The 14,480-nt window shown below is 42.3% G+C and overlaps 1 protein-coding gene across 1 annotated transcript in view; it reads right to left on the reverse strand.

The window, feature by feature from the left end:
• The window catches only part of kif26ab (kinesin family member 26Ab), a 31,234-nt gene extending 16,971 nt beyond the window's left edge, over positions 1–14,263 (reverse strand). The window contains exons 1-3 of the mRNA XM_052154315.1: positions 13,838–14,263; positions 9,549–9,732; positions 6,344–6,553 (exon numbers count right to left, since the gene is read on the reverse strand). Coding sequence (XP_052010275.1) covers positions 6,344–6,553; positions 9,549–9,732; positions 13,838–13,857 — 414 coding nt within the window. The 5' untranslated portion in view covers positions 13,858–14,263. The remainder of the gene's footprint in view (positions 1–6,343; positions 6,554–9,548; positions 9,733–13,837) is intronic.
• Positions 14,264–14,480: the final 217 nt, after the last annotated feature.

Genomic DNA, 14,480 nt, shown 5'->3' on the forward strand with positions numbered 1-14,480 from the left:
TTGAGAATGAATAACAATTTATTTACTTTTTGGTATCATCCCACAACGTGATCGTAGAAGTAACATTACATAGGTTTTTAATGACATTAGGGTGAGTAAACAATGACAGAATAAAAATTTTTGGGTGAACTATTCCTTTAAATTTGGGTATTAGCTTTAAATTAAGTTTTAAAAAAGCAGTTATGCAAAGTCTAATCAATAGTCTACATCACAGTACAGTCTTAACAATCAGCATTCTGATGTTATTTTTAAATTTAATTTTATCCTCATCACAGATTTATCAGATATGTGAAGCTTTGCACAGGCTGCACACTGCAGACAAATCGCTACAACCTGTTCCACTAGCCCAGGTCCCTGGAGACAATTTGGGACTGCAGCAATTTCCTCCCATACATCATAACACACACACATTCTTACAAAAGACAGAAAACAGCTCACTGCTTTGCTAAGAAATATGTCCCTGTGGTCTCACTAAACCACACACATGGTAGATTTGGAGGATTTACAGTTACACAACTTCACTGGACTGGTACTGAGATCTGAACGCCTTATGCTAGGCCTGATTTATAGGCAAGACTGTGGAATACTTGTAAAACCTTGAATATAGAAAGTTTTAATCGATTAAATGTTTTTTTTAAAACAATGTTATCTATAGTTCTCCTTCTTTCACTCACTCGACATTGTGTCAATGTAGTGACACAAGGGGTCTCTCTTGAGAGCCTTGGTTACCTCTTATCTTTGAGAAAAGGCCAATGACAATTGTGAACAGAATTTGCATGGCCCTCCCCCGGACATATATCTATATAAAAGGAGGGAAGTGTGCATCTGTTCAGACAGATTTTTCTTCTGAGCCGAGCAGTTGTGTTTCAGCGTGCTGAGTAAAATCCACTGCTGTTCCACTCACCTCTAAAGAGCATACGCTGTTGGAAATATGGGGCATTTCAGTGGCTTTTCTCTTCTTCTGCACCAGTGCAGACACGTCCCTTAGCACTTCGACGGCCCTCTAAAAGAGTATATATTTCTCTAAAAGAGTAAACACATTGACGTTGAACATCTTTTTAAAGATGCGTCTTTTTCAAGATGCCCTTCCGTCTTTGTGTCATTCCTGGATGCGGTCATTACCTCTTCTGACGGCCACAGGTGCTGCCTCTCGAGTCTTGGCAGAGATCACACAGAGGCAGCCTTTGTGGTTGGGTCATGACCCCCCCCCGCCCTCGTTCCTTTCTTCCTGGAGGTGCATGATGAGCTGATGAAGTCGTTCACTACCCGAAAATTACTCCCTCGCTCGTACCCCAGACCGGGTACACGGAGCAAGGTAAGTGCTTCGAGCCTCTCCTAAGACAACCACCTTGGGATGAAGCAATGCGCCCCGACGTGACGTCGCCCCACCTCTAGGTACATCACATGTTATCGTCCCCTTTGTGCCCCTCACCTGGAGCTTGGACGTGTGGCTTACACTTTCCAACCCATCGCAGTGGTTGGCCAGGACCATCAGACTCAGCTACACGATTCAACTTGCCAGGTGCCTGCCCCGTTTCAGCAGAGTCCGTGTTACCTCGCGCAGAGTGAAAAAACCTCCATCCTGCATGCGGAGATCGCCTGGCCATTACTTAATCGTAACCAAGAAAGGCAGTGGGTTGAATCCAATCTTGGACCTGCGAGTTCTGAAACGGGCATTGCACAAACTCCCGTTCAAGATGCTGACGCAGAAACATATTCTGACATTCTTCTGTCATCAAGATTGGTTCACGGCAGTAGTCCTGAAGGATCCGTACTTTCGCATATTAATATTACCCCATCACAGACCCTTCCTACTGTTCGCTTTTGACGGCCAGGCGTATTAATACTAGGTCCTCCCCTCCGGTCTGTCCCAGTCCCATCATGTCTTCACGAAAATTGCAGAGGCAGCTCTTGCCCCATTAAGGGAAGTGGGCATTTGCATACTCAACTACCTCGACGACTATCTAATCTACTCTCGACAGTTGCTCTGTGTGCACAGGGACCTGGTGCTCACGCACCTCAGCCGTTTAGGGCTTCGGGTCAACTGGGAAAAGAGCAAGCTCTCGCAAGTTCAAAGCATCACTTTTCTCGGCTTGGAGTTAAACTCAGTCTCAATGACAGTGCGCCTCACGAGCAAGCATGCACAGTCGATGCTGAACTGCCAAGTTCATTCAGACAAGAACAGCGATTCAACTGAAAAAGATTCAGAGGCTCCTAGGTCCCGAGATGGGCACGGCATCATAGCACATACTTCGTGACCTTCAACCCTTCCTGCCGTCACTTATTCAGCCCTTGGACAGACCTCTGTTTTCTACGGACAGGAGTCCCCCTACAGCAGGTGTTCAGACGTGTCATAGTTACTACTCCCAGTTGGGCTGGGGCACCGTGTGTAACGGACTCCTGGATGGGGCCCTGGCTGGGTTGGCAAATAAACTGCCAGTCAACTCAATCTAGAGTTGCTGGCAGTTGAGTTTTCTGCCGCTGATCCGCGGCAAGGATGTGTTGATTCGCTTAGACAACACAGCAACACTAGCGTGTATAAATTGCCAGGACGGCGTTCGCTCTCGTTGCATGTCGCAACTCGCCCGCCATCTCCTCCTTTGGAGTCGGCAGTGGCTGAGGTGGCTGCACACCACTCATATCCTGGGCAACCTAAACACCACAGCGGACACGCTGTCACATCCGGTATCGCTCAGCGGAGAGTAGAGACTCCACCCTCAGGTGGTCTAGCTGATTTGGGCTCGGTTCGGCAGAGCACAGGTAGATCTGTTTGCCTCCCGAGATTCTCTGATGGAGGCCACACTCCCCACAGATGCGCTGGCACATAGCTAACCCTGGGGGCTGTGCGAATACGCATTTTCCCAGTGAGCCTACTTGCACAAGTCCTGTGCAAGGTCAAGGAGTTCGAGGAACAAGTCATTCTCGTGGCCCCCCAATGGGCCACTCTGACTTGGCTTTCGGATCTCACACTCCTCGCGACAGCACCAGCCTGGCAAATTCCCCTGAGGAAGGACCTTCTATCTCAGGGATGGTGTACCCACTAGCATCTGCGCCCAGCCCTCTGGAACCTTCATATTTGGCCCCTGGACGGGATGCGTAAGATCTAAACGGTCTACCACCAGCCATGGTAGACACTATCAATCAAGCCAGAGCTCCTTCTACATGGCAGCTTTATGCCTTAAAGTGCCGCTTACTCAAAAATTGGTGTTCTTCCCGATCTGAGGACCCACAGAGCTGCACAGTCAGGTCAGTGCTCTCATTCCTGCAGGAAAGGCTGTAGGGGCGGCTGTCCCCCTACACTTTGAATGTTTATGTAGCCGTCATAGTGGCTCACCACAATGCAGTGGACGTTAAGTCATTAGGGAAGCACGACCTGATCATCAGGTTCCTTAGAGGTGCCTGGAGGCTGAACCCTCCTAGGCCATGCCTGTTCCCCTCATGGGATCTCTTCATTGCCCTCTCGGGCCTTCTGGAAGCCCTGTTTGAGCCACTTGACTCTCCTTGAAGACGGCCCTCCTAATCGCGCTCACTTCCATCAAGAGGGTTGGGGACCTGCAAGTGCTCTCTGTCAGCAACACTTGCCTGGAGTTCGGTCCGGCAGACTCTCACGTCATCTTGAGACCCCAACCGGGATATGTGCCCAAGGTTCCGTTGCGTTCTTTGCACACGTATTTGGATTGCACGCAGAGCTTTAGACACTCTGAGCAGCTCTTTGTCTGCTTTAGTGGACAGCAGAAAGGGAATGCTGTCTCCAAACAGAGGCTTGCCCACTGGATCGTGGACGCCATTGCGTTGGCCTTCCAAACCCAGGCCGTGCCTGCCCCCTTGCGGGTTCAAGCACAATCTACAAGAATTGTGGATTCCTCGTGGGCACTGGCCAGTGGCATCTCTCTAGCATGACATGAGCCGGTCTCGTCACATGTTTTGACAAGTCCGAACACGTAGAATTCGGTAATACGGTGACAACAACTGGCCGGGTGTATCGCTTGCACATAGCGCCTTTACCCTCCCTTGAGGTGAAGATGTGCGCTCTACCTCCCCAGTTGAGTCCACAAGTCACGGACACTGGGTGTTCTTCCTCTCAGCGGAGGACGTTTGCAGCCAGACCCACCGCAGGCACCGACTTGCCTGTACTGGAATAGGTGCTCCACAGGTTCTGATTATTCCAAAATCTCCTGTGATGTATTTTCCGCAGTACGGTCCCCCTATCGGTGGACCCGCGTTTCCCTTGGGCAGAGCCCCCTCTGTCCCTGGTCGCTGTGTTTGTAGAGCTCCTCCCCGTTGAGGCAGGACCTACCACCACGCCACTTTCTTGTGTGGCTGGTTAGCCCATGTGACGTATTTGCCACATGATAACCTCCCCTGTTGGGCAGGATGTGGTCTCCACGGGGTCTTTTCCCCCTGAAAGAATAGGATTGGAAAAGAACGCCTTCCCCGATAATGTGTTATAGCGTTAGTTGGCCCCTGCGCCATCTTACACTCTATGAAGAGAAAACATAGAGAGAGAAAAATGTCCGGGGGAGGGGCATGCAAATTCTGTTCACCAATTCTCATTGGCCATTTCTTGAAGATAAGAGGTAACCGAGGCTTTCAAGAGAGAGCCCTTGTGTCACTACTTCGACACAACATCTCGTTCCCTCCATCAGGGAATGGAGGTTACGACAGTAACCAAGATGATTCCCTTTTGCGTTTGACATTTTGAAAATTCTGAAGCTAAAGAATATCTACAGCTCTGTTCCAAGACTTAGTGAACTGCCTTACAGTACACCGTCTATATAGGCAGCTGGCTTCTAAGGCAGCATCCTAACAAAATTGAAGTGGCTGATTTGGAATGCTTTTAATAAGCAACAACTATGCATGATACACATATAACACTCCTTATTCAAAGTGTAGAAATTCATATCACAATTGATTTCAACACATTTATACATTAACATGTTGCTAAGCTAATTACAAAACAATCCATTAATCATTACGATGGATTGCACACAAAAAAATGGGTAAAACAAAAAATGACTAATTAGATTGAACTATTTTTATTGATGTTTTTTTGGTATTGAATGAAATCTAGAGTTCCGGCAAACTAGCTGTAAACTTGCCACAACTTTGCCGCTCATTATCTTCAAGTTTGCCGCAAAACTCATTTGCATGAAAAAATTATCAGTGGCGAATTTGCCATTAAATTTTGATTTTTTATTAATCCGCAATCATGGGTGAATTTATGGTGTAACGATTCATTGATCTCATGATTTTCATGAAACTCACAAACTTACATATTGGACAGAACAGACACTAATATAAATAACTGTCCCATCTCCATTATGTGCATCATCACATTTATGAACCGCGATGTATCGTGCCATGATAAACCGTTACAGTACACCCCTAGTTAGGAGTGCACCTTTGATGCCTTAAACAGTTTAAGTACACAGAGAGCTAATTGGTTCTGGCTTTATTTTTGTTTCTTTATAAAAATACATTAAGATGACAACCATATTTTTCTCTGAGTGACATCTAAATCTTGCACTTGATCATGGTCAAGGATGTTTATCCTAAAGTTCCTCCTCTTTATTTGTCTGTCCATTTGATAGCCACTTATCTTAATATGTAAACCATTTCAGCTTTGGAGCACAGATAATGAACTGTGAATGAGCTGCTAGATATGTGATTCTGGAATTCCAACTATTTTCTATACTTAAAAGAAACAGCTGTTGAGCTCATACTATGAAGAACGGTGCTGTCTCAAAACAGGGATTTTAGCATTAAGCTCCTTGCCCTGCTAAGAATGTTTTTGTGCACTTTATATGGACCCGCTCTTAGGGCTGTGATGTGTGTGTGTGTGTGTGTGTGTGTGTCTGTGTGTGAGACCATATCCCAAACCTAAACCTAACCATCAGTGGAGCAAAAATTTTATGTGAGATGCAACCTCCAAATTACAATCGTCACTGATTATGCAAGCATTCTGGTTTCAATGCGGTATCTGAACTGTGATATCCCATGCTGCTGATGTGATGTAAATCTGTTCATGCCACAGGGCAAGGTAAACACACTGAAGTATATGCAAACATGTCTGATAGGAGATGCAGCTTGTTAATGAGTTGGCATAATGTGGCCGATCCTAGGGTACAGGAAGTATTGGAATCAATATGCTGACCTCCCACGTGATCATGTTGTTCAGAGCAATTACCTGAATATTGATATTGATTTAATTGTATTTATTCATTTTTTGCTATAATGCCTAGTCTAACCCATCCTTGAAAAAAATTTCCTCAACTCACAACAAAAAGAAACTTCACTCAAAACAAGTCAAGAAAATGGCTTATATTTGCACAAAGGATCTTACTTGAGAGGCATCTTGGGAAAAAACTGAGTCAAAAGCAAACATCTTTGGGGCAGGCAGCACTGCACGTCTTTGCACTGAGGTGGGCTGTGTGTTGAGGGAGGGATCATAGAGGGTCAGCTGTTTCTTACGAGTGTCCACCTTCAAGAAGGACAGGGACTCAGATGAATCTAGAACCCCCATAGATGGACAGATCCGCATCATCACTTTGACCTGGTGCAGAAAATGGTGGAATGAAAAGAAAAGAAATGCAGTCCCACTTTAGGTGACTTTAACTACTAACTTAGGAGAACAAAACATATAAACACAATAGTACATAGTGTAAGCATCTTGTGCCTCCCTTGAAAGGTGCCCACAGGATGAAAACTACTGTAATAATTCACACGTGATTCATGAACAGAGAGCTCACACAATGGTTAGTGGTGTTTACTGTATCTAAAGAACCAGATGCTCCACTTTGCTGTTGTCCACCACACCACTTTGATATTCCTTGCCTTATGAATTTATTGAAATTATTCTTAAAATATTAAGATTTTTTTGTCATAATGCTACAACTTAGTTCTCATCCATCTAGAGTGATGGATATAAGTTTTAACAAAGAAATATTGGCTGTTACTCATTTAAAACCAAACAAATGCAGCTGAAAATGGGAAGGGAACTTTCCTTCAAAGCAGCCTTTATCGTATCATTATCACAGACCACACACAGTGAACTAACAAAACCAGCCATTAACAAATCGACTGCCTATATTAATACTGCACATTGTCACGATTGTGTAACGGTGAATCGATAAGACCTTTTGTAGCAAACACAGCACAATAAAACAAACAATACTGCAAGGGAACAGCTCTCATGCCCTCAATCTTACGTTCATATCTGCACAAACCCACAGTATTCCACGGATGATTTGTAGTGGAGATATAATTACAGCACTTGGGCTCCAGCAAAAAGAAACAATATCTGCACTACTGATCTTTTCATGGCACCCTGGGCCGAGCGGCATGCCTCCGCCAAAGTGTCTGCCTGGCGTGAACTCCCCCTCACTGCTTCGCAAAGGCCGTTTACGCTGATGCACATGTGCACGTGGTGAACGAATGTATGACTGGCCCCGGAAAAGGGTCAGCCACCCAGACACCACAGAAATGTGGGCTTGGATTAAACTGTTGGGTTTTACATTTGTTGGCCATTTGATATGAGAGGACAGGTTTGAGCTGTTGGTTTTCACACCGCATGTGCTCTAGGCTGGAAATGGAGACCCACAAGTTTCTGAGTCAATCCAAACAGCAATTAACTTGCTGTCTGAAAATATGTCTTTTATGATGCTGTACACTGATTCTGAGATGAAGACATTTTATGCTGTAGTAACTCTATACTGTCTTGGCAGAACCTACCAAAATGATATGGCACGCTGTCTCACTGTGACACACTAATGTCCCTTTCAGATGACCTGTGTCAGGACTTCAAAACACCTCTCAACAACACAAGCATTATATGCAGTTTAGACCTCCATATGATGTGTTGCAGATAGCATCAATCAAGAAGTTTTTTTTAATTTGACTATTTACTTTTTTTTTCACTATTACTATTTATTAATTCATAATCAAATATCTATTGATGATTATTCTCTGACAATCAAGACATGTCTTTGAAGATGTGTTGTACGAGTCCGTGTCAAGAAAAGTGCCAGATCAGCCTCTCTTCCATCTTGTTTTGATGTTTGCATTGACATCACTCATGTGTTGATATGTCAGGAATCAGCAAATGTCCAGTAATCTGTGGTTGCACTTTGAAAAGTCAAGGCAAAGGGTCAAAGTTGAAATTTCTTTTCACTCTGAGTGACCCCAGGACTCCAAGAGAGAGCAGTTTCTTAAAGCCTGTTCAAAAACTTAGGGACTTTTCCTGATCTCGTTCTACATAAAACACCATTTCTGTTTTTTGAGTTAGCATCATGTTAAGCTAGCCTAGTAATTGGTGGGTGATATGCTAAGATAGCAGGCTTATCATTTAGCACTATGCCAGGCTAGCAGGATGCAAAAATGTGGAATACTTGTAAACCTTGAGTAAAGGAACTTTTAAATTATAATCTGCTTTAAAAGCAATGGTTATAGTGTCCCTCATGCTAACCAAAGCTAGGTTAACTGTTAGCTTGTGAGCTAAATTAACAAAACAGAGAGAAATGTTTGGGAAACGCTGACACCTCAATCATGTGAAAGGGCCTTATGGTCCAATTATAAGCAACACATTCCACACATTTAGACCAATGCTATTATAGGCAAAAAATCTCTACAGAATATTAAAACACCTGTCCTAAGTAGGGGCTTCCTTCTGGACATGTTACTGCTGTCATTGTGCAAAACATAATAGTTACACTGATGGCTGGGCCATTATTCTACCGCCTGTAGCTTTTTATAGTTACGACAAAAGCTGCCAACAATTGGAGTCCATTCAACAAAATCAGATGCATGTATGCAGTAGTAGGAAGTGGAAGCTCATTAGTGAATGGGTTGGGTTGTAATGAGTTCATCCTCAATGGGCACTTATCAATAATTTCAGCAGACTAGAGGTTTTGGCATGATGTTCTAAAATCATCTCTCCAAGCAGGTGGCATCTATTCGGGAACAAATCCTCTCCATCTCTCTATATTTATGCTGTAATATGGTGCTAAAGTCTTACACTAAACCCTCTGGATAGTGAGGAGGGGCGTGTGGAACCCGAACAACTCGCTACTCTTGGCTTGGATCCCAATCCAAGATCCCAAGCACACAATCTGTTCAACAAAAGCAACATAACCAGTCGCTTTCCAGTCCTGCTGGATAATGGATAGTGAGCATTCTGTTTCGAATGCAAAGTTTGTTCATTGGATGACTGCAGTGCATATTCAAGATATTTTAGTACATATCCCTAAAGAACAGACCAGCATATGCTGTGTTTTGGATATGAGACCAGCCCAACAGAAAAAATATGATAAATGATAAATACATACAATATATATATGTATGTATAGTGTGTATTTGTATTAAAAAAAATTATGATCCTCAAGAAATCCTTAAAACAAGATAATTTTCTTGAGAAGCAGAATTGTATATGATTTTAACACTTGATTTCCAGAAAAAAAAGTAACAATCTTACTCAATTTTGCTTCTAAAGTAAATTCATATTGTTTTAAGGATGTTTAAATAGTATATACTTTAAAACAAGTCTGTCTGACCTTGCCCATGCCAGGGTTCTCCTTGGCCTTTGACCCCGCCCTGAGTAGACATGGTGGAGCAGGTGGAGGGGAGAACTGGAGAACAGCACTAAAGTTAGTGGGGTAGATGGATGGTTCCTGGGGGTATGCAAGTGGTGGCTGCTGCTTCTTCCTTTTGGATGACAGATTCAGCTTCTGAGCAGCCCTGAGACAACAGAAAAAAATCAAACACCGATTAGGACCAAATACAATTCTCAAATACTCACAATATTGAGTGTGACAAAAACATTACAATTAAATTACAGTAACCAAAAAAAAAACGGTTTAATTATTACATACATCTCTGTCTTTTTGTTCTTTTCTTTTTTTTTTTCATTACAAACAAAAATTTTACAAAGCAGTCAACCAAAACCTTCCAAATTCAGTCACTCAAAGGCAGTTCCATTAAAAGACAAAACTCTTTATTTCTTTAAAGCAATTTCAGAGAAAGAGCACTGCAAATTTTGTGAATAATCTTTTCATTCAGGCCGAGGGGTGTACACACGAAAGTCTTTCTGAAATTTTGGCTGATTGATTTAATGGTATAGCTTGACATTTAAAACTGAACACTAAAATCAAAACTGAAAAGGTCAAAAGCCCCCTATTGCATTGCCAAAGTAAACAGCCGGGCTCCCTCATACACTTTTTCTCCACAGGCAGTCTTCCCCTCTCTATTTCCCATCTAAATAGGCTCTGTGCTCAGAAACCCTAGAAAAATGTCCTCTAAAAACGTGAAACTGTGGTTAATGGGATCAGCCCCATAGTTAGTCTTCACATTAGCCATTTGCTAAGTCTGTCTTAACAATGACCCATCTACATATAGCTGAACAGTGACCCAGCTACAGCCCTGAAATTAATCTGAAAATCCACGTGAGATGTCGCTACAGGACTCCAGCCAGATGGAGTGGTGGTAATGGCTGTGTCAAGACCTTAACCCAAGTAACAGCCTCTGTCATAGCAAGCCATATCAATAACCTCAGACTGAACTTTGAATTAACCTATGAGGAAAGGAACAGCATGAGAGGAACAAATGAGCGCCAGGAGTGGAAAAAGAGGAGAGAGAGCGAGAACAACCAAAATGCTCTCAAGTGACATTTGGGGGCTTAACTCACATTAAGAGGTACATTAAAGCTGTTCTCTTGGGCTGAAGTTTAACAGTGTAGTGCTAACAAAGAAAAGAAGGACAGACTGCAGCTGTCTTTAAGTGTAACTGATTATAATTACACTTTATGCAACAATGATCAAGAGAGAAGTACTCTAGAAATCACACTTGGAACAATACTTAACTGCTGAGAGCACACATTATAACAGCACATATGATCTGTAGCATAATTGCCAAACTCTGTCTGTGTTATTTCATGTATTGCACACATTTTAAAGCAAAATTGTAAAAAGAATTGCATATACCTAGGTAACATGACCATATGATGTGATCCCTGAAGAAAACTCTTTTGCTCAGAGGTTGCTGTTTCATACCTCTGGAGACTTTCAAATTACTATCAACTTAATTTCAGATGTTTCTCATTAATTCTTAAGGATAAATCACAAGAGACAACTGTTGGCATAGAGTATGAGTGTAGAGTTAGAAAATGTATGTGTATCGCATGGCACAAACAATGTGGTCTTGGAAGAAACGTTAGTTTACATTGAAATTTCGGACTTTTGATTGCAGACTTTGGAATCTTGGCAAATCTGAGCACAGTTTGTGATATAGTCGAAATCTCTTCGACAAACTCTAATAAAGATGAATGTGAGATTACCTTTTCTTTTTTTACTCACAGTAGGTGAGTAAAAAATAGTAGGAGTCTTCCACATTGGCTCTCCATTTAATCTCATTGTTGTCTATTGGAGAAGCAATTCAGATGTTGGAGACCTCATTTGAGAACACAACATCTGGCTTTTTCAGTTGTGGATTTGTAATAATTAAATAAGGTGTTACGAGAAATTCTGTGCTAGTAATCTCTTGTGATGAGATCAAATCAAATGAAATTTACAAGGTGGAAATATCTGGAAGAAACAATGCTGAAAAGACCAGCTTATGCCAGTATTTATCTCTATGTTGGTCAGGGCTGGTTTATGCTGGTTAATTGTAGTTTGGTTCTGGTCTTGATGGATTTGCACACCCATGCTGGTTGAGCAAGGAAGTCTTTCTGGTTAAGCCAAGATACCTCCAACTCACACAAATGTTTCAGCAAAGAAGACACAAAGTCAGAGCTGAGGTTTGTTGAGTGTAATTTTGACCGTAAATGTCTGTCTATCTCTTCTTTCCCAAGGTGAGCAATCTCATTGCCAGTAGCCTTTTGGTCAGGGGTGTAACTAGAGGGAGGGCAGGGTGGGCAGCCGCCCTAGGGCAAGGTGTGAGAGGGGGCCCCCAACGGTCGACACAAAGAAACCATAAAAATGACACTGGGTCCAAGGGGTGATGAAAAACGTCCAAGGCCCCCCAAGGAGGGAGCACGACAGTTCCTTTGCACAAGATCCAAGTTTCGCCACTGCCTTCGATCATGCATAGTGTGTGTCAAGGTTTGTCTGTCAGTACACCCTTTCTTTCTCTACTCCTCTCTGCATCATTCCATACCTCTAAAAGTGAAAACCCCACCCTTCTTTTCTCTATCCCCATTTCTCAACCCTATCCCTCGCCTTGTCTCTCTCTCTCAGTCCGTACAGCACCCAGCATCAAACCCAAGAGTATAATCTCAGAACATGCAGCTCGCTGATTAAATAATTATAATATCCAGGAGGAATACAGTAGAAGCCCCTCCCCAGGGAATTGACAGCCCTCTAAAGGATTCAAGTGTGTGTATGTGTATGTGTGTGTGTGTGTGTGTGTGTGTGTGTGTGTGTGTGTGTGTGTGTGTGTGCACAAATAGGAGGAGATCGAGGAAAAGTGCGAGCTCTGCACTAAGAAAGCAGTGTGTGAGAGACAGAGAATGAGAAAAAATTAAATAAAGCGACAGACAGAACTGGAGTTTGTGTGTGCGTGTGTGTATGTGCATGAGTGTGTGTGTCTGTGTGTGTGTGTGTGTGTGTGTGTGTGTGTATATATATATATGTATATATATATATATATATATATATATATATATATATATATTAATTTATTGAGGGCAAAAAAGGCAAAAATAAAATTCAAAATAAAATAATTGTGAGATTCTGCAGAACAACGTTTTTCTAGTGAAAAATTTACTAAACAATAAAAAACATAAAAAATACTCAATATCAATATGTTAAGTCACATAAAAGACAGTTGTTTGAAAATAAATAATAAAAACATATATTAAATATTTCTTAAAAATAATACATTATTCATTTATTGAGAGGAAAAAGATTCGATTTTTTTAAGAATACATAAAATAGTGAGCTTAAAACAGTGAATAAATAAAATCTGTTAGTGGCAAAAGACTAAATGCACTTGTATTCTCTGGGGAAAAAAAGCTTTAATTTCTTGCCACTTTGCTTGTTAGGATTTTTTTGTTTTTGTTTTGTTTTAGGTGTTTAGATATTTTTTACTGGAAATAAGATAAAGACACTGGCAAAGAACAGGACATTTTGCAGTGCATGAGTAAAGCATGAATGTTTCTTCAATAACTACACAAACACATTTATTTTATCAAGGTGGAACACCCAAATAAATGTAACCAAAAAGCTGGTTTGAGATTAAATGCTTGTACAGTAACAAAAGCACTCCATGAATACACAATAACAGCTCAAACATGCCCAGCACGCACACATGTACACTAATGCTCAAATTAATTGCTTGTTGAAGCACACATGCTCTCTTTCCCCCCTATCTCATTATCTCTCTCTCTCTCTCTCTCTCTCTCTCTCTCTCTCTCTCTCTCTCTCTCACACACAGAAACAACCTGGCTCAGTTCATGAATGGACAGCAGCCATAAAGAACATATACAGTAAGTGTGCTTGCACTTTCTGTTACTTATCAACCTGCTTAAACTCCCTGCAACACAAACACACTCCCCTAAACATACATCTCCGCAACACAAATGCACACACACTAAACTAAACATACATGCTTTGACAAGTTCCACAGTCAAGGAGCAATCCATATCCCAAGTATGTATAAACAATAAGACAGCTGCCTTTGTAGATTTGGCAGGTGAGCTCAGGGGACAGAGCAAGAATTTTTAGCATTAAGACGGTTATGTTGCAACTGACATCTGCAGTAAGATTAAGAAAGTAAGCATGGGTCACCTCCCCCCTTTAAACCCACCCACTGCACACACAGAACATAAAAATGCCTTCAAAGTACTTACACTTCTTTCCAATCCATCATCTAATGTAATCACAATTTATAGCCAAATCAAGGCTGATGAGATGCAAGTAAACGCTTCTGTCCATTTGTCCATATCCACATTTTGCCGTCAAGAAGGAAAGATACAAAAACAAACTCTTTAAAAAGTAATCGCAAAGGTACGGATGTGAAAAGTAAGCCCCTCTCCTGTGGTCACAGCCCATTCTCAATGCATAAACATCTCAAAGTCTGCAGTTCATAGATCATGTCCACTCGAAAAAACAGCCTATGGGAGTTTGAAGTCATTCCATCTTCATTCCTGATACTCATGTCATTTAATTTCTCATTCACTGTCCAGTGTGCATTAAACCATACAAGTTCTTCTCTCTGCCATCTTTCTTAACTCTCTCTCCCAGGAAGAATCTCTTTGAGTTAGTCCACCTCTTCTGTCATGCATCCTGGCCCATTTTGTCCTCTTTCCCTCTTTTTGTCTTTCTCACGGAGGAGAGGGGCTGAAATCTAGCGGTTTGGATTTGGCTCTCGCTGCCGAAGGAGCGCCGGTAGCTACCCTGCACACAAACACACTCATACAAACACATGCACGCTTCCTCTCTCCCTCTGTCTCTCTCTCTTTCTTTCCACAACCCAGCCCCTTCCACTCCCAC

This window comes from Xyrauchen texanus, chromosome 22, assembly GCF_025860055.1.
Source record: "Xyrauchen texanus isolate HMW12.3.18 chromosome 22, RBS_HiC_50CHRs, whole genome shotgun sequence".
NCBI lineage: Eukaryota > Metazoa > Chordata > Actinopteri > Cypriniformes > Catostomidae > Xyrauchen > Xyrauchen texanus.